Raw genomic sequence first — 23,219 nt, 5'->3', positions numbered from 1 at the left:
TTTCTGATAATAAGATACGAAGTCTATGCAAATAAAAACATAAGGTAGTGACTTTTGCGTCCGTTCTATTTAGAATATCACGCCGGCGGGACAGCAGGGGGCTAGGGCCATGGTGGAAATTTTGTGAAAATCCTGGTTAATATTTATATTTAACCGATTTTCTAAATTTATCATATGCCCCATAAATTTTACATGCTCCTGATAGTTTCGTCCGTCCCGACGCCGGTATATATGTTTATCCGAGCAAGGGCGAGGAGAGGATAAAAGTCACTGATCTCAGTTACAACTCCTTTGCCCTCGAAGGAAACGGTAAAACGATGTTGCGGCGGCGGGGCAGCTACCAATACCAAAGCGCATTCATTTCTTCATCGGCGGTGTCTTGTGTATTCACATGTAGCCTGCCCTCTTGTGTGCCATGTTTCCCCTTCTGCGATGGTGTGCCCAGCCAACATTTCGATACTGAATCACGAGCAAGGGACTAGGCCGGGACGTGGTAAGCTGAAACCGACACGAGACGCTCACATGAGTCTGAAATTCCGAATGTGGGGGTCAATCTCGACTTCTGCATCTGTCGTCGTATACGCTGCCACAGTGTGCTTGTATAGGAACCAGAACTGCCTACTCAGATTTCCGTCTTGCCACCTGGAGCACGGGCGCTGAAAAGTTGTTTTTGTTTCGCCTCCACGTGAACCCCTCGGCTCCATAGCCGGCCGCAGACGCCAGTTCACATGCAGCGATCGACGACGACACGCCGGACGGACGCAGGACACGTCAGAGACTCACAAGCGTCCGTCCTCTCCAGCAAGAGCAAGTGCGCACACTCTGAGGTCTGAGCTCGATCCTTCTCCAGTTCACATCAATCTCTTCGTGAATCGCCCAATCAGTTCATCAATAGCAGCAGCAGATGCATCCAAGTACCCGTGCAGAAATGGCTTTGAATGCGACTGCCCGCAGGCCGCAGGTCACACTCTTCGCTAAGTTCGTCGTAGGCACTGGCGAAGCTAAAGAAAATACTACGTGGAAAAGGCAGGCCAAGTGTCTTGCGCGGGCGGGCGACGGATCGCTGAAACAAAACCATCCCCCAGCGAGCACGCTTGGTTGGCAAGCTCTCCTCTTCCTCCTCCCGTGCGGCGTAGGTGAGCGCGGCCAGCAAGCAAAGCGGCGCCGACGGATATCATATCATAATCTTTTCGCCCCCGTACGTCGCCGTCGCGGGAGGTGTTCCGTTGCCAGGTCCTCCGTCGCCTATAAATCCGGGGCAGGCTCACGCAAAGATCGTTGCCTTGGACTGCATGCTGCGGATGTGCAGCTCTCGAGTTCATAACAGAGCAGCAGCTAGCGTGGACTGCCCTCTCTTCTTCTTCTTCTACCTACAGACCCACTGCCCAAGTGCATTGGCCTCTCCACGGGTGGGTAATCTAACTATCTGCCGCTGCTGCCTGAGCTCTGTTTCCCTCTACATTACCACTGCCCTGAACATCTCTTTCTTCGTGCTCTGTTTCTTGATTGCTATTTCCCTGAATATTTCCTCCCTGTTTTTCTTGTGGTTCATGCAGAGCACACAGTGCTGACGGCTGATAGCCAGATTCGATGGAGAAATTACTGGTGTTCTTGCTCGTATGCGCAGCTGCTCTAATGGAAGGTAAGCAATGTGCATGAGCTAGTCAAGTGCCGTACGTAGAAATGCACATCTAGCGCCTCTAAGAACAGCTCACTGATCATTAATTGAACAGATCGCATTTCATGAGAATTTCGCAGCAGTGATGGCTTAACCATTTGCTTTACATCCATGCAGGTTTCATGGCCAAGTCTCTTCCTTACGATTATTCGGCAAGCGTCGAGGCAAGTCCATCCGATCTCAAACCACACATTACTCTCTTTTGCTCAACTCTTACGTTTTCATAGGTAGCCCATGCTCAAGGCCAGATATTTTCCTAGCACATCAATGGGACTGGATTTTTTTTTGAGAGAATAAATGGGATTGGATTAGTAGAGAGATTACCAGTGGAATGGGTTTAGCAGATCATTATTAGTTCCTCACGCAACGGGTTAATTTCCCGCGCAAGTTAGAACAGAATTGGGTTTTCCCGCGCAAGTTAAATGGCATTTCCTGCTTGACTTTCTCTCCAACGTACTGTATGTGCTTTTCAGCACCATGCACGAAAGCGGCCGGTCTAGTGTGTGTGTCTAGTGTACAGACTTGTCACATAAGCTTAGCTCAGAACAAAAACTCCAACACCATATATCTATATATAATTTGGATTCATCTTGTACTAATATAGGCTTTGTTTTGTCCTGTCTTATGTTGTTCCAGCCGTAGTGGTTATAAACTTATAATACGGAGTACTATAGTGGAGACATACAAAACAAGCCAGAAAGTATCTGAAATTAGTCCCTAGCATTTGATTATCTGCTGATCCATGTCATTAGGCAAACAAAGCATCTGTATATTGCCAAGATGAAAGCAACATATATCCATGGAATGGGATGCCTTCATTAAAGATGCCTAATAGATGAAACTTGTGTGCGGTGGTCATGTTGTAACTTCAGAATAACCACCTTACTCAGCTAGGTGATTACGTTGGGCAGTGGGCTTGAACTGCCAACTTTTATTGACATATTCTTTGTCGTTAGGGCAATTATATTTTTTAATACGTACTGACTTGTGTGGGGGTGGATGCAGTGCTTGGCTGAGCCGCTGGAGCCTCACTACGGCGGCGGCGTCATCGTCAACCCGGACTTCAACTCCGGCCTTCAGGGCTGGTCGTCCTTCGGGTACGGCAGAGTCGCCGAGGGCGCGTCGGTGGCGACGGGGAACCGGTACGCCGCGGCGGTGAACCGGACGCGGCCGTACCATAGCGTCAGCCAGAAGGTGTACCTGCAGAACGACACGCACTACACTTTGTCAGGTTTGGCTAGTCACTCATGCTCTGTTTTTTTTTTTTTTTTGTGGCTTGCGATCTCGCTGAAAACATCTTCGTTTGCGTGCAGCCTGGTTTCAGGTGAGCAATGGCAGCGCCGCCGCTGTACGGGCGGTCGTTAAGACCGCCGATGACTTCGTTCACGTCGGCGGGGTCGTGGCCAAGCCCGGGTGCTGGTCCATGCTCAAGGGCGGGCTCACCTCCGGCAAGGCCGGACGCGCCGAGCTCTACTTCGAGGTCTGAATTCACTGCAACTAATTAGTTCGTGAAAACGATCGAGTTGATTAACATGGATATAATGGTGCGTGCGCGCAGAGCAACGCGACGGTGGACATATGGGTGGACAGCGTGTCGCTGAAGCCGTTCAGCAAGGAGGAGTGGTCGGCGCACCGGACCGAGTCGACCCGCGCCACTCGCCGGAAGACGGTGAGGCTGCAGGCGTCGGACTCCGCGGGCAACCCGCTGCAGGGCGCGGAGGTGTCCGTGGAGAACGTGCGCACCAGCTTCCCGCTGGGCGCCGCCATGAGCGGCGAGATCCTGCACAACGCGGCGTACCAGCAGTGGTTCACCTCCCGCTTCACCGTCACCACCTTCGAGAACGAGATGAAGTGGTACAGCACGGAGCCGGCGCCGGGGCGGGAGGACTACACGGTGGCGGACGCGATGCTGGCGCTGGCGAAGCAGCACGGCATCGGGGTGCGCGGGCACAACGTGTTCTGGGACGACCCCAAGCAGCAGCCGCGGTGGGTGCAGTCGCTGCCCTACACGGAGCTGCTGGCGGCGGCGTCGCGCCGGATCCGGTCCTTCGTGTCGCGGTACGCCGGGCAGCTCATCGCGTGGGACGTGGTGAACGAGAACCTGCACTTCTCCTTCTTCGAGCGGCAGTTCGGGTGGGACGCGTCCACGGCATTCTACGCGGCGGCGCGGCTGCTGGACGCCGGGTCGTCGCTCATGTTCATGAACGACTTCAACACTCTGGAGCAGCCCGGGGACATGGCGGCGGTGCCGGGCAGGTACGTGGACCGGCTGAAGCAGATCATCGCGTCGTACCCGGAGAACGGCGCCGGCATGGCCATCGGGCTGGAGGGCCACTTCACCACGCCCAACATCCCCTACATGCGCGCCGCGCTCGACTCCATGTCGACGGTGGGCATCCCCGTGTGGCTGACGGAGGTGGACGTCGCCGGCGGGCCGATGCAGGCGCAGCACCTGGAGGAGGTGCTACGGGAGGCGTACGCGCACCCGGCGGTGCAGGGGGTGATCCTCTGGTCGGCGTGGCACGCCCAGGGCTGCTACGTCATGTGCCTCACCGACAACAACTTCAAGAACCTGCCGCAGGGGGACGTCGTGGACCGGCTGCTCGCCGAGTGGAGGACGGCGGCGCAGACCGGCACCACCGACGAGCAGGGGTACTTTCAGGCGGAGGTCGCGCACGGCGAGTACAAGGTCACCGTCAGCCACCCGTCGCTCAATACGTCCGTCTCGCAGAGCGTCACGGTCGAGCTGGGCTCCGGGAATCACTTCTTCATCCAGGCTTAAGCTACAATCAATCACAGTGCTTTGCTAGCCTCCCATGACCCTTGCTAGGTGCTATGTGGAGAGAGATTTCAGAGCATCATACTACTATTCAGAATGAAAATATGTAGACCAGCACACTAGATTAGCCATTCACGTACTGTACCAATTTTACACTGTAAAAGAAAAGGAAAATGGCAATATATGTTCTACTTTATAAGATGGGTTCCCAGGTGAAATGTTCAATGTCTCAGCTTTTCAGCTAGTTTTGGCTTCAGGTCAGGATTAGCTGCTGCGGCGACGGCGGCCACTTTGGTACTTGTTCTCTTCTAACACAAAAGTTCCTTTCCGGAAAATTCTTTCCCCATTCCTTGACATGACATTTTCTCATGATCAGAATTTCCATTATCTTACTCCAACCGGATACAAACGAACTGAAATCACGAGCGAGACACAGACAAAGGAAAAAAAGGCCCCTGTTCTGCGTGTGTAGAACACCACATCCAAAGGTTCAGACTAAACCGCATCGATTTCACATTCCACACATCACATTTGTACTATGTTGTTCAACTGCAGACATCGCATCAGCACAATATGTCCTGAATTAGTTAACCCTTATCTTTGTACAAAATCTATCTCAATCAAACTTAAACAGGTTGCATAGCTATGACATCTACTATATATCTGAATGACCTGTACCAAATGAATGTTACATCACACTGTAAGCCCGTAGCGGCATTGACGTGGACTTAATTGGCATACAACAAACTGATGCTTCAACCAAAAAGTTCAAAAGAGGGAAGAGTAAATCACAAAGAACATCCTATACTCAGCCGCAACCTAATTAAACAGAAAATGAGATGATCAACAAGTGAACTCTGATCCTACCAACACTACGAATGCACCTGAGCTGTCATGAAGCTTCAACAAAGCCAAACTTGCCAAGCACAGCCGTTGTTTCCTCCCTTGAACTGCAAAAAATGTATTTGGTGTCAAAGACTCAAGTCCATTTGAACATTGTGTATCAAAAAAAGCTAATCTCCAAAATGGATCTGAGAAATTTAAACAGAGCTTTGAATAATTGATTGCTATGTCACGCTCACCTTCCATCTCTCAATATCTTGTAGACTCCTGGTGTTATCAGGTCAACAATTGTTGAACCAGCACGCCCAGAAGGAAGTACTCCACCATCAAACACATATGAACAATGTGGCCACAGATCTCCAAAGTCTTTGACGCTGACACTACTAGGTCGACCGCTTAAGTTGGCGCTTGTAAGTGCAAGTGCACTCCCAGCACCACGAGCAATGGATCGTATGAAGTCCAGATATGGCACACGTACACCAATGCTGTCCAGACCAGGATTAAGTGATCTCTCCAATATACTGTTTTCACCTATACATAACAAATAGGGAGAATATTCAACACCTTGTGCAGCATAGCAAAGAAGCTCGATGAAACAATGAAAGATAGTGTGGTATCCTCACCTCGTTTCAAAACAACAGTGACAGGCCCAGGAAGTAGACTGTGAAGCAACCCATCTGGCAAATGATCCACCACTGCAAACCTTGATATGTCTGGGACATCAGCAACACAGATTGCCAAAGGGCGTGTATGTATGCGTCCTTTGATCTCATATATCCGATTTACTGCTTCCGCAGAACTGTCATGAAGAGCAAATGTATGGATGCAATAAGCTGAAATTCAGTGAGAGGGATACTATTGGTACAGGACCAAAGATTCAGCATAACTTGATTGGGGAGTAAATCATGAAATAGATTTCTGAGTTTCTGTGCTTTCCAATCACATTGCGTCACTGCAGTAAGTGCTAATTTGGGATCGTCGTGAAAACAATATTTATTAGAATACAAGAAACAAACTTGAACTCGTAGCACCATAAGAGAATTAAAAAAACTAACCAGGCATCACAAGAAAACCCGTATATTGTATCTGTGGGCACCGCGATCACTTGTCCCCCATTTATTGCGTCGATTGCTTTCGCCACATGATCTTTCGATGCTGGAAAAATGTGTTCTGTGCTGTCTTCTACGCGGTGTGAAATGTTTTCTGACACATTCACTGAGCAGGACACAACACACTTTGTCTCATGTTGAGAATATAATTTGCCGACCTTCAGAAAGCTGAAGAAAATAACAAGTATGCGATTATTTATTGGGAATGACGATTTCACAACATCTCAGTAAAATAAACACATAGTTTTTCTAAAAAGAAATTTATCTCGACAACATCCCAATATTAGAAAGGATCCCAGATACAGCGGATAATTTACATAGCAAAATCCCAGCAAACATGTCAAAATTCATTTTTTTATTGCAGCAAAAAAATACACAAACTACTGTGGAGATACAATTGATGGTAGCAATAAGAACTCAGTGCCATTGGAACAATATAAGCTGTCAAGCTCAATTAGTAATAAAGGAATCTTATTGGTAATTTGGCACATCGTAGAGTTCATACTGTTAACCCAATGAAGGGTAGGCACCCGATAATGTTTCACTTGATAGAGAGAACACGATAATTTTTAGTTGATAGGGAGACAAGCAGCTATATGAGCAAGCAGACCATGAAAAGAAGTCAAGATAACATCATCGTGACAATCAGCTCATTAACCCAAGAACAAGAACTTAAATTACGACGGCAGGCCAAACGTAAACCTAACGAACTATTTATCCTACATGCTCCCGGACCCAGAAATTTCTTGGGCAATCAATCAGCCAAGCAAACGAACAGGAATCGCAGGAACGAAGAGAGATACCTCTGAGCCAGCGGTTGTCTGGCGGGGGCGCGAACCAGAGGGAGCCTCTCCCCTGCCGCCCTAGCACACGCCTTCATCTTCCGCCGCCGCCGCCGCCGCCGCGCCGGAAACGAACCGCGGAACAGGAGAAAACAGGGCTGCCTAGTAGTAGTAGTCAAACGTATCCGACATGGGAAGGGGAAGACAATCCGAGTCTCTCTGACAGGTGGGGCCCGCGCTGCTCCTGGCTTCCGGGAGCTCTGGGAGGGGCTATTGTGCGAGGAGCAGGAAGAGGGAGGGGCTATTGTGCAAAATCTGCATTCCCTCGCGCTAGGGTTTATTTAAGCTTTTGGGTCGGGAAGCGCCGCCGGCGACGAGGAGGGGCTGCTGGGATGGCGGACGCGGCCGTGAGGTGCCTCCGGGACGGACGCCTCGACGGGGAGCACGCGCCGGCGCTGGCCGTGCAGGGCTCCCTCCAGTGCTGCCCGCTCGCCGCGCGCGCCATGCTCCACCTCGCGGCCGCCGTCGCCTCCAACGCGGCCGCCGGGAAGGCGCAGGCCAGGTATTGGTGCTGGGTTCCCCCTGTAGTATGCTGCTTTAGCTTGGCCTCGTCCGGATAATGATGCGAGTTGTTGTTGCTTGGTTGGCAAATTTTGGTGGTGCAGGGGACTTGTGGTTGTGGCGTTTGACCGGAGCCCGGAAGTTTACCTGGATTTCATGCGGCGGAGCGGCCTGGATTCAAACGCTTTGGGTCGATGGTATGATGTGGCAGAGCAATTTTCATTTTCATTTAGGAAAAATACCAGATATTTAGCATAGCCGACAATTTAGTACTAGAATTGGCATTTTTTAAGTTTGAGCTGGGCTGTGAAATCAGAGACTGTTTTCTGATAAATGTTCTGTCGCGAACCGTACATAGCATATCCTTAATGCAGGCCATAGTTAAAATGTTCATGATGAAAGAATTTACATGGATGTTTGTTTTATAATTTTTTGCATTGTTCCAACAGTGTTCGGATATTGGATTGCTATTCAGACCCGCTTGGTTGGAAGCAGATTATTCGAAGCCAGTCGCACCAAGAGGACAGTGGAACACCTTGCTCAACAAACGAAGGCAACATCACAATTTTCAGAAGCGTGAACGATGTTGATAAGTTGCTGTGCTCCATGATTGATCTTGGAAGAGGTAAATCCATCATATCATCTTTTTAACTTGTTGCTAAGTTTTCCTTATTTATGATCATGGAGCTAATGGTACACTAAATGTGATGGATATCAGGATTTGAAGGAGAGGGCAAGACCTATTTTTCCGTTGCTGTCGATTCAGTATGTACCTCGATGGAATCATTTGCATTCTGTAGAAACCATAAAGCTTACTTGGGGCAGATTTAATACAATGAAACTGGGTCTGTATGCGTTAACTGCATCTATGGCAAACGTTGCATCACATATTACTATATATGTTCTTCTGTTATAATTTAGTATTGTCGGCGTTTATAGAACTGTCTGCCTTGTAGTTAGCAGCTTGTGTATTGAAGTTTAGTAGGTTTGTGTATCTTTTGGAAACATTTTACTCCCAACTGAATAACATCAACCTGTCATCCACATGCACTCTACAATTTGTATTTTACGATTATAAGTTGTTATTATCGATGTATTGTTTAAAGCAAACCAATATTTGCATTCTTTGTTATCAATAGCTCATTGCGCTTTCACAATATTACTTTTTTTTCAATGCTTAACAGAAAAATCCTTGATGATATTTCAGATAAGCTCTATGTTAAGGCATGCTTCAGTGCAATCAATTTCAGCCCTTCTTAGTAATCTTCGAAGCCATGGTATTATTTCTTATATTTTTCTATTTGTATTATGGTGTGGTGTCTTCATGGTAGACACTGGACACACTAAAATATCCATCATTAACATCTGATATATATCATACATTGTATAAAACATATGTTGTATATGTCTTGTAATGTTAGCGGATACATGTTACTCCCTCTGTTCATAATTCTTGTCGTGAACTAAAAGTCTAAAACCACGACAAGAATTATAAAACAGAGGGTGTACTTATTAACTCAAAGGCCACACTTGAACACACCTCCAGCAGCAATGCCAGCATATGCCTAAATTGATTGTAATATTAGTAGGATGCATTCTTGTGGTCCAAGAGGTTGATAGACCATTCTTCCTGCGATGCTTACAGCATTAATGTGGGTTATCCTCGTATTGCAGATCAGATATCATCAATCCTCTGGTTAATCCATTCAGACCTCCACGAACCCAAGTTTTCCCGAGCTTTTGAATGTCTTTCTACCATAGTTGCTTGTGTAGAGCCAGAAGGTGTCGATTCGGTATTTGGAGAAGAGCATATGGGGAACATATCTTTCCTTGAGCATAACTATTCTAGAGCAAAGTTCAATGTGCGCCTGAAACGAAGGAATGGGCGAGTAAAACATCTGGTAAGGCTCTTGGTTCTTTGGCATTCAAAACTTTCAACGTATTCTAAATACCACACACTGAAGAAATTTGGGTTGCAACTATATCTGCCTATGCAGTATGAAGAGTTACATGTGGAGGGGTATGATGTAAAATTTCTTTCTTCTTCTTTAAGTATGCAAGTGAACCAGAGTCTGCTGCCTAAGGTTAGTTGATACAACCCAACTTCTATAGCCCACACTTATCTTATTACTTGTTTGGTTTCTGTAACAAGCATTGGTTATGAATTGTGATATGTTGGCTCAACAGGTCCAGTTCAATCTTGAGCTGTCAGATAAGGAACGAAGTGACAGGGCAAATGTTGTTCTTCCCTTCGAACATCAAGGTACTCTTACTCTCATAATCTCATGTTATTTACCAAAAGTTAGTATATCGGTTAGAAGTTTTATGTGACACACTTGAACTTCCTGAGATGCATTGATGATGAATCAGTGACTGATTGTCCCTTGTTCTCACTTATATCTCAGGAAAAGGCGAGCCTATCCGTATATATGATGGGCGGCGATCTCTCCTAGAGGCTCAGCAAGATTCAGACTTAACTAAAACAGCTCTCCTAGATGAAACAAAAGCTCCTAAATCTGCAACCGCAAAAGGTGAAATTCATTACATTCGCGATTCTGATGATGAGCGACCTGACTCGGATGAAGACCCAGATGATGATTTGGATATTTAGCCACAATATGAGCTCAGATTAGCTTAGTTGGCTATCAAATTGAAGGTAACACTTAGCCCCACTGAGAACTGCAATATTATGTCAGTCGGCTTTTCCGTTTCAGTATTATTTATCTGATCACAGACCAGTAGGGTTGACGGAGTATGTCTTCTGTTGTTGTTTACAAAGGAAAGTACTACTTCCACTGTTCTGGAATTTCAAAAAAATACTACCCACTCCCACTGTTCTGATTTGTGAGTAAAATGTGTGCATCTAGTTCCTTCTCTAAAAGAATAAAACACCGAAATGTTGTTCAATCAATACAAGTTGACATCTGATTACTGACATGTTCAAATGACATAGTAAAACTAATTTGGACGTACAGTCACTTGATTATATCCAGAGATCATCTTGCGCAGACCAATCTCATTACAACTCTAAGTTAGTTCCTTCTCTAAAAGAGTAAAACACCGAAATGTTGTTCAATCAATACAAGTTGACATCTGACTACTGACATGTTCAAATGACAGTGAAGCTAATTTAGATGTACAGTCACTTGATTATATCCAGAGATCGTCTTGCGCAGACCAATCTCATTACAGCTCTATTGATTCTACACAGAGCACTTTCAAAATGCAGGCGCCTTATCAGTGGATCAATAATTGCATATGCCTCTCAAAAATGTTACCTGTCCCCAAGCAACATGAGCAATGCCAAGCTCCAACACTAAAACACCTTACTGGACACGGGCGTCTTATTGCAACACCACAAGATAGGTAACATAAAAGCTATATTGGCAGAAAAGCATAGCAAATTGTTACCTCTAGCTAGGCCAGTCAGTGAGTTACTCCTTAGCCTTGATGGTGACCTCTGACTTCGAGTCAAGATTCACTGTGTGCACAATGGGGTCCTTGAGTGACTTGTGCTTCACGGTAACATTGTATTCACCGTGGAAGAGCTCAGCCTCGAATACACCCTTATCATCGGTCTTGGCGTCCTTGGGCACGGCCTTCCACTCGGCGATGAGCTTGTCAACGATGTCCCCAACAGGAAGGTTCTTGAAGTTCTTATCCGTGAGGCACATGACATAGCACTCTTTGGCATGCCAAGCACCCCACAGCACTATGCCCTTCACCCCTGGGTGCGCAAACCCCTCCCTCATCACCTCCTCCAGGTACTCCACTTGCTTGGGCCCCTTCTTTACGTCGATCTCAGTGAGCCAGATGGGGACCTTGGCCATCGCAAGGGTGTCGAGTGAGCCCCTCACATAGGGGATGTTGGGGGTGTCGAAGTGGCTCTCCAAGCCGATGCCGTACTTGAGCTTACTGTTGCCGGGGTATGACTGAATCTGCTTGAGCTTGGCAAGGTACTTGGTAGGCAGCGGCGCTGCATCGTTGGGCTCCTCGATGGTGTTATACTCGTTCATGAAGAGGATGGGCTTGTCGTCAAGCTTGGCCACCTCCTTGAAGACCTCGGCAGAGGCATCCTTACCGAGCTTGTCCTCGAAGAAGCTGTAGTGGAGGTTCTCATTGAGCACGTCCCAGTGGATGAGCTTACCGGCATAGCGAGACACCACATTCTTCAGCCGTTTCGCCATTGCCTTCTTGAGCTGTGGCACGCTCAGCTTGCTCACCCAATCCATCTGTTTGCTCTGGTCGTCCCAGAACACATTGTGCCCACGCACCGAGATGTTGTACTTTTCTGCCAGAGCCAGCATCTTGTCCGGGATCTCGTACAACTCTTGATTCTGGTCGTATTCCGTGCTGTACCACTTCATCTCGTTTTCCATCGTTGCCACCGTGAACCGTGATGTGAACCACTTCTCATACTCTGGGATGTCCAAGATCTCCTTCGTCATTGCGTTGCCAAGGGGGAAACCCTTGGCCACCCGCTCCAGGGACAGCTCTGCGTCCGGCAGCACATTGCCGTCGGAGTCGTGGATGGTGATCTTTACTTTCTTCTTGCGCTCCTGCATTCATTTCAGTTTCAGTTGCGGAGCCGTAGTGTATTTATGTTTCTCTAACATTAATTATTTTAGCTAGTGTCAGTTGTATGTAAATCAAATGGGAATTGTCAACCTTGGCAATAGATTCATCGCGATGAGACTGCCATTCTTCGAAGCTGAAGGGCTGCAGCGCCATGCTATCCACCATCAACTCTGCGGTTACGTTGGTCTGCATTGTTGTGTGTACAGTACTCAGTATAGTGTTACACATCCACATGCTGTGATGCAGTCTCGTTGATGCATCATGCGTGGTTATCTAACTAGCTACATTACATACCTCAAAGAAGAGCTCGCCCTTGCCTGCAGCGACAGAGGTGGCGCCACCCTTGAGCATGGTCCAGCAGCCGGACTGGACCACTATCATGCCTGCGGTGTTGAAGTTACCGTCGGGTGTCACCAGGATGGCCCTCACGTCACCGGTGCTCTTGGAAAGCTGCAGCCAAGCTGAGGTCAGGCATAAATGTTTGGTTAGTAGCAGCAACACCTAGCTTTGCATCCTCAAGTCAATTGACCAACTTGATTCCTGCTGCATGATCAAACATGATGGAGAAATCGATTACCAGAGAGGGCATAGTGAGTATCCTTTTCGAGCTCGACCTTGAGTGTGGAGCCCTTTGCTGGGGCGCTCTTGCTCTTTGCCATTAGGAGCTTCTTGCCACCAGCCGACACAGTGGCCGGCGCCTCAGCACTGGTCAGGATGCCGCCACCGTACAATGGTTTTGGTGGCTCCTTCTCGCACTGCATGCATCCCATCAGCCAACATCACAGCTGAACCTATCAGTCCTTGATCTCAAGGTAAATGTATACTGTATGTACGTATTGAAAACATGTATGCAGACATTTACAAAATGCATTATGCACAGAGCCCAAAATTGTGCAAATTTGCATGGACTTATATCATGACTAAATGAATGAAAAAACACTTTTAACTTGTTTTTGATCTGTCTCAGATTGAAGGAAAGAATTCCTCGATTTTCTTAGAAAAAAGCCTAAGCGATATGTATATATGATTGGTGCATGCAGACAGAAAAGGACAATGTGCTTGCCTCAATGTTTGCTGAATAGTCATATGTAACTGATTTATCCGACTTCTCCGATTTCTCCGACTTATCTGATTTGTAAGATTTAGCCAAGCATCCTGCATTGAGGGTAGACCGGGAGAGACAGTTATGTATTAGCACCCTGATTTGTATGTCCACAAACACCCGTCAGTTATAGATAATTAGATATAGTACAAGACTAACTGAATATTATTTTTCTCCAATCATACACCCGCAAATTTCTTCTATTGGATTACTTAAGTTCCCAAATCTAAATTGAAAAAAACTGCATGGAAACTGAAATTTCATAGCTACCAGTCATGTATATATAGCATCTGCAAATCAGCGTATGGTAGTTCACATATTGTGATCTTTTAAGTTTATACCTTGTCACCATTTACTACAAAATTGAGAAAATATTTATCAATATATGTTTTCTTATGGATACATAAACTTTAATTTGCGCATTAACAAATCCATAGTGTTTGCATTCGGAAATCCAAATTGGAACTAACTGGGAACAACTAACCTTCAAAGAGGAGGACAACAGACAAGAGGAGGACGAACTTTCCTGTGAAGTCCTTCATATTTCCTATACCACTAGGAGCAACTGATCTCTGTGCTATAACTTAACTTTGATTCTATAAACTTGGGAGGAGAGAACTTCGGAGAGCAACAAGGTACTACGTTGAGTTTAGCATTTATATCAAGAAATGGCTGTCATAGAAGGAGATAAAAATAGTAGGAAGTCAGTTTCACATGTGTGGAGGTAATTAACCCATTGCATTTAGTGATTCACATGCTCATTAGATGCATGCCTGGCAGTTCTCAGTTGTCCGTTGACGTTTCAACGAGGTCTCCAGTTTATTTTATTTTTTCCTATATACTCCTATGAGAATGTACAACATATTTGCTTTGATGGGTGCTCAAGTAATAAGAATCATTTGTTTTTCTTGGCTCGTCAGGTGCATTAGGTGTTCGCAAAAAAAGACTAGAGATCCGATTGACCCGATCTAGCATTAAGAGAAACAAAGCTGGGAAAGCCGAGCGTAATGTTCGTACCAGGAGGTGATTCACTTTACTTGAGTGCAAACTTGTGATTGATCGATTTAAGCATCTGTATCTTTGTCAGCATCGGAGGGAAACCTTTGTCCAAGGGTTTATTTGAATGCTGAAGAATAGATCTGTTAGAAAGAATTTGTCACCTCGGTTTTTTACCTTTTGGTGACGTGATGGCTAGTGTGGCACCATAACTGAAATGGGTTCATGACAAGAGGACTTGATGATTGAAGCGTATACAACAGTGTGTAATTTCGTATATGTTGACTGATGAATCAATAACAGTCTGATGAGTAAACAAACTGTCGACCGGATTTTGTAGCTTCTGGTGACGTGAATGTGCGATGGCTAGTGTGGCATAACGGCTGAAATGTGTTATAAGGTATAAAATGGTGTGTAATTGCGTGTATGTTGGCTCGATGCTTCATATGTAGATTAATAAACACAGGAAAATTTTGTGCCATAAGTTTGATAGCTGGGAACTGATTTTTCTGGCCTTGCGCAAATCTCGATTGTAACCAATGTTAATCTCATCATATGTTGTTGCAAGATCTAGGCTGACAGAAACGAAATGCAAACTTGTATATAGAGATATAAAGAAGATCAAATAGAACTTCTCCTTTTTTTTTTAATATACTATATAGTATAATGAACATATGATCCATCGCCTCTCCAGGAATGAGAATTCATCAATCTCATGGGCGGGAACAAACAACGCTCTAAACCAACAATCAATGCTATGGCACACGTATCGAATCATCGCACAAGCTACTAGTACTAGACGTGTATGGTGTACTCGTTGTCGGACTCCTTATCCACGCTGAGGCTCTGCACGACGGCGGCGTTCGCCGCCGCCTCCGGGTGGGCGACGGTGACCTTGTAGTCCCCGTGGAACAGCTCCGTCTCGTAGTAGCCGTCGGCGTCCGCCACGCCGACGTGCGAGCTCGTCCTCCACTCCCCGATGAGCTTGTCGACGACGTCCCCGACGGGGAGGTTCTTGAAGTTGTTGTCGGTGAGGCACATGACGTAGCACCTGTTGGCGTGCCACGCCGTCCAGAGGATGATGCCGTGCACGGCGGGGTGCGAGTACACCTCCCTCATCACCTGCTCCAGGTGGTGCGCGTGGTCGGGGCCCGGCGCCACGTCGATCTCCGTGAGCCAGATGGGCACGCCGGCCTGCGACATGGTGTCGAGCGCCGCCCGGACGTAGGGGATGTTGGGCGTGGCGCCGAAGTGGCCCTCGAGGCCGATGGCCATCCGGGCGCCGTTGCCGTTGCCGGGGAAGGCGCCCTTGATCTGCCACAGCTTGCGGAGGTACTTGCTGGGCTGGCCGTTGGGGTCCCCGGGCTGCTCCAGCGTGTTGAAGTCGTTCATGGACATGAGCGCGCCGCCGTCCATGCCGTGCGCCTTCCGGTAGAACGCCGCCGACGCGCCGGAGCCGAACTTGTCCTCGAAGAAGTCGTAGTGCAGGTTCTCGTTCACCACGTCCCACGCGATCACCTTGCCGGCGTAGCGCGACATGACGGACTTGATCCTCTTGGCGGTGGCGCGGCGGAGCTGGTCGGGGCTGAGCGCCTTCACCCACCCCATCTGCGTGCTCGGGTCGTCCCAGAAGATGTTGTGCCCGCGCACGGCGATGCCGTGGCTCTGCGCGAACCGGAGCATGGCGTCAGGCACGGAGTAGTCCTCCCGCCCCGGCACCACCTCCGTGCTGTACCACTTCATCTCGTTCTCGAAGGTGGTCACCGTGAACCGCTGGGTGAACCACTGCTGGTACCTCTGGTTGTGCAGGATCTCACTGCTCATTGCCGACCCCAGCGGGAAGCCGCTCCGGACGTGCTCCACGCTTATCCGCGCCCCCGGCACCGGGTTGCCGGCCGTGTCGCGGGCGCGCAGCCGCACCGTCTTCTTCCGGGCCTTCTTGATGGCCGCGCCGCGGTGGGCGTCCCACTCCTCCCTCGAGAACGGCTGCAGCGACACGTTGTCCACCCACATGTCCACCGTCGAGTTGCTCTGTACGTAGTAACCAGAGCACGTACGCGAATGAACAAATCTATCTTTTCACCGACGATCAAGGTGTTCCAGGAGAATTAAGAGAGCTGTGTTTACCTCGAAGTAGAGCTCTGCCGGGCCGGAGGCGGCGGTGGTGAGGCCGCCTTTGAGAACGGACCAGCAGCCGGACCTGGCGTCGACGCCCCCGGCGTGGACGAAGCCGTCGGCCGTCTTCACGACGGCTACTACGTCGGCGCTTCCGTCGCTAACCTGCAACCAAGCTGCACATTGCAAATTCCTCCATGAGCGACCGTGCTGACAAACTCTGAAGAAAGAGAAGGTGCTATGGATTCAGACCTGAGAGGGTGTAGTGCGTGTCGTTCTGCAGGTACACCTTCTGGCTGACGCTCTGGTACGAACGCGTCCGGTTCGTGGCAACGGCGTACCGGTTGCCCGTCGCCGCCGAGGAGGCCTCGGCGACGCTGCTGTACCCGAAGACCGACCAGCCCTTGAGACCGTCGTCGAAGTTCGGGTTGACGATGACGCCGCCGCCGTAGTGAGGCTCCAGGGGCTCAGCCAGGCACTGCAAGCGCATTCGCGTATGTCAGCGTTAACTCAGCAAATGTTAGCAACAGTAAAATATCAGTAACGGTAGATTTCTACCATGACTGATTAAGTCGAGTGGTACGGTTAATCTAGATTTGACTCGTGCCTAACGGCCAAAACTGCCAACCGACGGACCTCGTCAAGTGTCAACGTCTCGGTAAAAGTCACCAAAAAGGTCGTTACCGTTCGGAACAAACTGATAGTAACCGTCGCCAAACTACAAGAGATTCAGACTGTTCAGACAAGTACGCGCGTGCCAGATTATTTAAGAGAGCACTGGTTGTACCAGATTTTTTGTTTGGTAAAGTATCACTCGACTACTAGGATTTTCGTCTTCCATGCAACTGTTTGACGACGGGCTAGAGGTAGTAGCACTAGAGGAATATTGTTTGACTTTACCTGCAGAAGTCCAAGTGATTGCATATCTAATGGCGCCTAACATGAGACTAGCAAAAGGAAAGTTCAGAAAAAGGGACAGTTTCCACAGATGTTCATTGTGTTTGGGAAATCAAGGGTTAAAACATGCATGCAGTTGCTGCTTTGGTTGGGCCCCTGTTGACTCTGAACTCCTGTAATGGGACACTCGACACACACTGACAACTGGAGAACTAATCACAGTATCTTCACCAACCAACCGAAGGAGAAAAGCTAAGTGCCCGGGTAAGCGCATGATTAGCACGCATTTGGGTGCCCTAAAACTGAGTGGAACGAGTGCGTGCATTGCAGTTGCGGTGTGTGGCGGACACTGGGGTACACACGCCCTCCCCTGTGTGGTCTTGCCCAAAAAAGCTTAGCCGCCATTACCATGTATCCCAGCTCTGAATCACAAAGTTGCGTTCACAAATCACTGGCATGATCAAAGTGTATTTGCAAGTCACACCGCATGTAGCTTCTATGTTTGGTGCTGCGTGTGATCTGTGCCAATTTCTTAGACCGGCGCCCACATTGGGGTTTAGGTAGAGAGGCTTGGTGTTGTATTCGAAATGGGAGATGATTTACTGGTAGAATGTTAGGCTGGAAACGGAGCGGCAGACTGGAATAACGCCACAAGGGTCAAATTGGCGTGTTGGATTCGGGGGCATTTTTGTATGTGGCGCGCGATTGGTCCGATAAATTTGGCATGGCTCTGCACAGACTTTCCATCTCTACCTGTTCTTGGCGTCACGTCATCGTCATGCTTCTTTCCACACGGCCGGCCTTAACACCGAGTTAATTCTTCCTGTTTGTTCGGTTCGCTTCCACCAGTGGTGTGCTCAATAAGGATTACTAAATGAAAGAGAGAATGGCGATCGATGGAGCAGAGCCATCTGTAAGCACGCATTAGATATCGATCACCAGCGAGCTAGTTGTGCAAAATCTAGCTAGCTAGGTACCAACGCATGTATGCATACATGTCTCGATCGATCGTGCGCCGTCACCGGCGGTGAGTGGACTCGGGCCGGCCGGCGGGCAAAGATCACACGGTGGAGACTAGTGCCGTGCGCCGCCACCCATGCGCACACGGCGGCCCCTCCCGCGCGCGCGTGCATGTAACTGGCTAGCTGATAGCTTGTCAATGACGACATCGATAATCAATCGATCGCCAACAGAAACATCTTGGTCAAGAACCGAAGAAGAAAAGGAGTTTTTTTTATTGTTGTTATTGTTGAACTCGAAAAGGAGTTGGCTGCAAAAGGCGCCAAGCTCACACGGGGCGCGCGCGGTGGCGCAACAGAAAAAAAAACCCGGATATTATCCTTTTGTACGTACCTCGGAGCTGGACGAGTAGTCGTAAGGAACTGACTGCGCCATGAGAGCAGCTGCTTGACGAGAGGAAGAGTAGTTAGTTAGCATCGCGACTGATCAGTAAGCTTCTTCAACCACCAAGCTAATTAAGCTAGTAGTTGTAGTCAACCAAGAAGATCAATTGAAGGCTCAGTTAAGTTTTTACCGTTCAGCAGGGCGGCGGCCCACACCAGGAAGAAGACGGCTGACCTCTCCATGGAGCCTCGCATGTCGATCTCTACCGAGGAATTGGCTCGAAGATGAGCGAGGGAGAGGGAGAGGAAGAGGTATATATAATGGAGAGCGATCGCTCGCTCGATGGCTAAGCTAATTGCAGTTGCACCTATGCTGCATGCATGCCGTGGCCTGGGTGTGTGGGCACCGATGGCTACTTATATAGCCGAGCCATCGTCTCGAGAGAGTTTACTGTTAGAGCGAGCTAGCAGCCTAGCACACACGTTCAAACGGCGGACATGGACCCTACCTATCTCAGTTAGCTCGCCGTGCATTGGCCGGCGGGACTGTGCCGCATGTGGTGATAAAACTAATTCGCTACGGCTACCATGCGTCGTTAAAACTCTGGCGCCCTACGCACTAATCCTAACTCGTTTGCGTTGTTTGGCCCCTTTGTTGACCTGGCCGGTTCGTCTATGTACGTACGTGGTGTCTCCACTGATATGGCTAGCTATTTCTCACGACAGTCGTACTTCCAGGCGACAGAGTCTGGTTAAGTCAGAACGTTTGATTTGGAGAACGTGCCTTTGCTTAATTTGTTTAGTCCAGCTTAGATTAGAAATGGAGGATCGATAATCAAATGCACAAATAGCTTCCTCCTCTCCCAAAAAATACAGCAATATTTTTTTCTTCGATAAAAGACGTCAGCAGCTAACAGTATATTTTCATTTTGTGAACTTAAGCTCGCTCTGCTTATTAATTAATAGGTAACTTTTCTTTTGACATAAAAAGACTGCTATTTGAGGGAATGCAGCATGGGCTCTATAACTTGCTATTTTCTATAGCGGTGTGACGAATTCTTAGTGAATGAGAAGGCATTTTCCAAGTTGCAACCTTACTTGCAACTGGAAAAAAAATCCCTGATGAAAGAATAATTGGATTGCATCCAAGAGATTGGGCGAGGAGTAGGCCACTCTTCAATGTGTAAGCTTCAATTGTCGATACATCTTGCACAAAATCCAATGTGCACTTGTTTTCCGCTACAAACTTACTACAAGAATCATGAATTACTGCTCCTGTTGTACCCCTCAAGGAGTCCGCGTCAAGTGAAGCATCAACACTAACCTTCACACGACTCACGGGCGGTCTAGACCAACTTCCATTCTTCTTCTTCAGCTGGGCTGAGTGAGCATTAATAAAGTTCATTGTCAAGGTTGTTATTGCGTTCATTGACCTTCCAAAGGACTTCACATTTTCTCCATGAACATGATGTCTCCTTTCCCACAAAAAATACCAACATGAGACATCAATGATTTCAGTCATGTTTCATTGATCAAGCACATACGATGGCACCCCCAAATCACATATCAATGTCTCAAGTACTGAATGACCTGCTCGGTCCACCTCACAAGCCTCATGAGTTTGCAAATCCATACCAAGGTCTCTCCATACCAGCTTTGCTCGAGGGCATAGAAACAACATATGATTCACATCTTCAGCGTCGCCCTCACACACCAGGCTTTGAGGATTAACTCTGACATGTCATATCCTGCATAGTATGCCAAAGAAAAATCCTCACTTTGGTGGGTACCTTTAACTTCCAAATCTTCTCCGACATAGGGTGTGGATTGATAGAGCCCACACTTAGGTCATTACCAATTTTATGTCCAAATTGAGATTCCCACTCATCATGATAGGTCGTACGAACAGAGAATGTACCCGTTTTTGTCAAGCTCCACGCAACAAAATTCCCCATCTCATGTGACGGTAGTGGAATTGTCAGTTGGGCATCCTTAGCATAGAAGATTGTATGAGAGCTCTAAGGGCATATACAATACAAGGTGCTTGAAAGAGGTGCTTATAGAAAATAAACCCTTTTTTACTTGAGCACCAATGCTTAAGTATATAGGACAAGTGCTTCATAATGCACCTCCTCTATAGAAATGAATATTCATGCGTAAGGAAGACCAGTTTTATAGCATAAAAAAGGTAACCGGTTTATTTGGAGATCATCACATTTTTTTGTAAAACCGACAACCAAAACCATTTTCCATGTTTTTTTTAACATCGCTCATTCGAAGTTTATTGTATTTGTTTCTAAAAGCTAAGTGTATGTATTTATTTTATTTTTAGAATAAATATCTCGTTCCGGCTAGGTAGTCAGTCAACTAATAGAACAATAGGTCCTTAATTAACCCAAAATATTGCAACTTTCAGATAGGTAGTTAGTCAATTACTAATTCTCGGTCGAATGAGAAATAACCAAATTCTCAGCCAAGTTATGTCCTTGAATTTTTGCAACTCATGATATAAATTCTAAAAGACATTGTTTTAAAGAACCATTACATAGTTCTAGAAAAAAAAACGTACAAATGCAAGTGGATCAAAGTTAGGGTACCCTCTACCCTTTTTAAGTTTTTAAAAAATGAACTAACCTTTCTGTTAGCATCATCATTCTGCAAAAGTTATTTCAAAATTTTACACTAAATAGGATAGACGGTACCCAAAATTTGACTCACGTACTTGCATCTGTAAATAAAACCTGTTGCATAGTACTCCCTCCGGTCTTTTTTAATTGACTCGAATTTAGTACAAAGTTGTACTAAATCCGAGTCAATTAAAAGAGACCGGAGGGAGTACTGTAGTAGAATGATTAGCCCATGCAGCTAGCATGGCAAGAAAATTTGGCTCGTCCCGTTTTTTCAGAGGTTAGGCACGGAAACTTTCGCCTTCGATTTATGGTGGCTAGTAACAAACGAGTCGAGACTATGCGGTCATGCATGCATGAACACGTACGGCTCGCCGCAAGTTGCGCGCGCTCGACGGTTGCTGACGGGATGCACGTACGAGAGTAGGCGTGTACGCTACACCACAACACCAGGTACGCGCGCCGCACGCCCGCCGCCACACCACAGGTGACAGGTCCCGTGGCGTGCCGCCGATCGAGCTAGCCAGCGGCCTGCGCCCGTGGGTGTGCGGTGCCAGCGGCGGCGATCTAGCTGACGAGCTCCACGGGCAGACGTGCACTCTTCTCTCTTGCACTCCCGATCACAATCAATCAACAAGTCAGTTCAGGTTCAGCCGCACGTATGGTGCAGCTGCAATCAAGCAATGTGCGCATGCATGCACTTGTCCCGGTTAAGCAAATGTTGGGCTCGAGCGGCACGCGCCTTGATCCTGACATTACCTTGCCTTCCAATTCCGTAAACATGGTCATTATCCACGAGCAGCATGGTCGTTTGCTATGGATCAGAGAAAGGTAGGAGCATACGTACGTATTGTACCGTCAGGTTGGGCGGAATTAATGTGATCCATTGACCTTGAGAGGTGCGAGCGGCGGTGGCGGCGCTGGGAATGGGAGGACGTCTAGGGCGCGCGGTAGGGAGACCCGGCCGCCCGCCGGCCGCCGAAACTATCCATCCTAATCATGCATGACGACGGCGAGCGTGGGGCTGCAGGGGCCGAGCACCTGAATGTGCGTGGTGCAACCGTCCTTCAGTTCAGTTGGGCAGCGTCGACGTCTGATCCTCTGTTTCTTTTTCTCAACAGGAGATCCTCCGTCCCGTGCATGCCGCAGCCGTTCTGCCGAACCTCCCAAGTCCCAAAGAGCAAGGAGAAAAACTGCATTTTCCTTTATCTTATCCTCTGACGATCTGCTTTCGGAAAGTCGCCTCATAACTGTGGAACCAACTATGCAGACCAGGAGCTGCAAAAATAAGTGTCGTGACGTGAGCTAGCTCCGAGGGGAACTGGCTAGTGAGACAAAGTTTGGCTTAGCCCACCTGGTTTTGAGTTCTCCCACCTTCTGTCTTAGGACCTCTCTAGTTCATATCCTACAAGTATAGAAAATACAAAATAATACATGATCGCAATGGCATGCCTACTTTTTGGATTTATCGTAACATTTCTTTTGTTGGACCATAGTAAAACAGGCGATTACTCAAAGCCGTTTGATGACACGATACTACGTCCCACCGATATTGGTTTTATGAGGGTCTACGTCTATACTGTGTTGCAAAAAAAAACTCCCAATTATTAATGCATGTAGATACCAGAACATACCCCAGGGCTTGAGCTGCCTAGTTTTAGAGTTTTGGTTTTTGGTTCTCATTTTTGTTTCCTTCTTCTGACCTCTTTTTGAGGTCATCATGTAAATTTTTTTTTTGAGCAAAAGGTCATCATGTAAATGATTTGCTTCCTTCCAATCCAATGGAAGAGTGGCTACTTCTTTAGCCTT

The 23,219-nt window shown here is 47.7% G+C and overlaps 5 protein-coding genes across 5 annotated transcripts; 2 read left to right on the top strand and 3 right to left on the bottom strand.

Annotated features, from left to right (window-relative positions):
- Positions 1 to 1,590: 1,590 nt before the first annotated feature.
- On the top strand, positions 1,591 to 4,460 carry LOC124697135 (endo-1,4-beta-xylanase 5-like). The gene is made up of 5 exons (XM_047229768.1): positions 1,591 to 1,642; positions 1,796 to 1,842; positions 2,684 to 2,909; positions 2,992 to 3,158; positions 3,237 to 4,460. The coding sequence occupies exons 1-5, from the start codon at positions 1,591 to 1,593 to the stop codon at positions 4,458 to 4,460; spliced, it is 1,716 nt and encodes a 571-aa protein (XP_047085724.1).
- Positions 4,461 to 5,022: 562 nt separating this feature from the next.
- Positions 5,023 to 7,339, bottom strand: LOC124694925 (yrdC domain-containing protein, mitochondrial). Its single transcript, XM_047227846.1, has 5 exons — positions 7,213 to 7,339; positions 6,356 to 6,577; positions 5,924 to 6,099; positions 5,540 to 5,831; positions 5,023 to 5,407 (listed from the first exon to the last, which is right to left on the bottom strand). Exons 1-5 carry the CDS (start codon positions 7,287 to 7,289, stop codon positions 5,350 to 5,352), a joined length of 825 nt encoding a protein of 274 aa, XP_047083802.1. The 5' UTR covers positions 7,290 to 7,339; the 3' UTR covers positions 5,023 to 5,349.
- A 244-nt stretch (positions 7,340 to 7,583) lies between these two features.
- On the top strand, positions 7,584 to 14,912 carry LOC124701245 (elongator complex protein 5). Its single transcript, XM_047233291.1, has 10 exons — positions 7,584 to 7,753; positions 7,857 to 7,949; positions 8,202 to 8,377; positions 8,471 to 8,517; positions 8,960 to 9,029; positions 9,427 to 9,653; positions 9,750 to 9,836; positions 9,940 to 10,015; positions 10,158 to 10,408; positions 14,353 to 14,912. The coding sequence occupies exons 1-9, from the start codon at positions 7,584 to 7,586 to the stop codon at positions 10,361 to 10,363; spliced, it is 1,152 nt and encodes a 383-aa protein (XP_047089247.1). The 3' UTR covers positions 10,364 to 10,408; positions 14,353 to 14,912.
- LOC124694448 (endo-1,4-beta-xylanase 4-like) lies at positions 11,187 to 13,974 on the bottom strand. The gene is made up of 6 exons (XM_047227433.1): positions 13,917 to 13,974; positions 13,394 to 13,485; positions 12,908 to 13,085; positions 12,625 to 12,791; positions 12,421 to 12,516; positions 11,187 to 12,311 (listed from the first exon to the last, which is right to left on the bottom strand). Exons 1-6 carry the CDS (start codon positions 13,972 to 13,974, stop codon positions 11,187 to 11,189), a joined length of 1,716 nt encoding a protein of 571 aa, XP_047083389.1.
- A 311-nt stretch (positions 14,913 to 15,223) lies between the features above and the next one.
- LOC124694933 (endo-1,4-beta-xylanase 5-like) lies at positions 15,224 to 19,038 on the bottom strand. Its single transcript, XM_047227852.1, has 5 exons — positions 18,975 to 19,038; positions 18,794 to 18,843; positions 16,796 to 17,021; positions 16,556 to 16,719; positions 15,224 to 16,459 (listed from the first exon to the last, which is right to left on the bottom strand). The coding sequence occupies exons 1-5, from the start codon at positions 19,036 to 19,038 to the stop codon at positions 15,224 to 15,226; spliced, it is 1,740 nt and encodes a 579-aa protein (XP_047083808.1).
- Between the last annotated feature and the right edge of the window lie 4,181 nt (positions 19,039 to 23,219).

The sequence above is a fragment of the Lolium rigidum genome, chromosome 3, assembly GCF_022539505.1.
Source record: "Lolium rigidum isolate FL_2022 chromosome 3, APGP_CSIRO_Lrig_0.1, whole genome shotgun sequence".
Taxonomy (NCBI): Eukaryota; Viridiplantae; Streptophyta; class Magnoliopsida; order Poales; family Poaceae; genus Lolium; species Lolium rigidum.
This window is presented reverse-complemented; position numbering and strand designations above follow the sequence as displayed.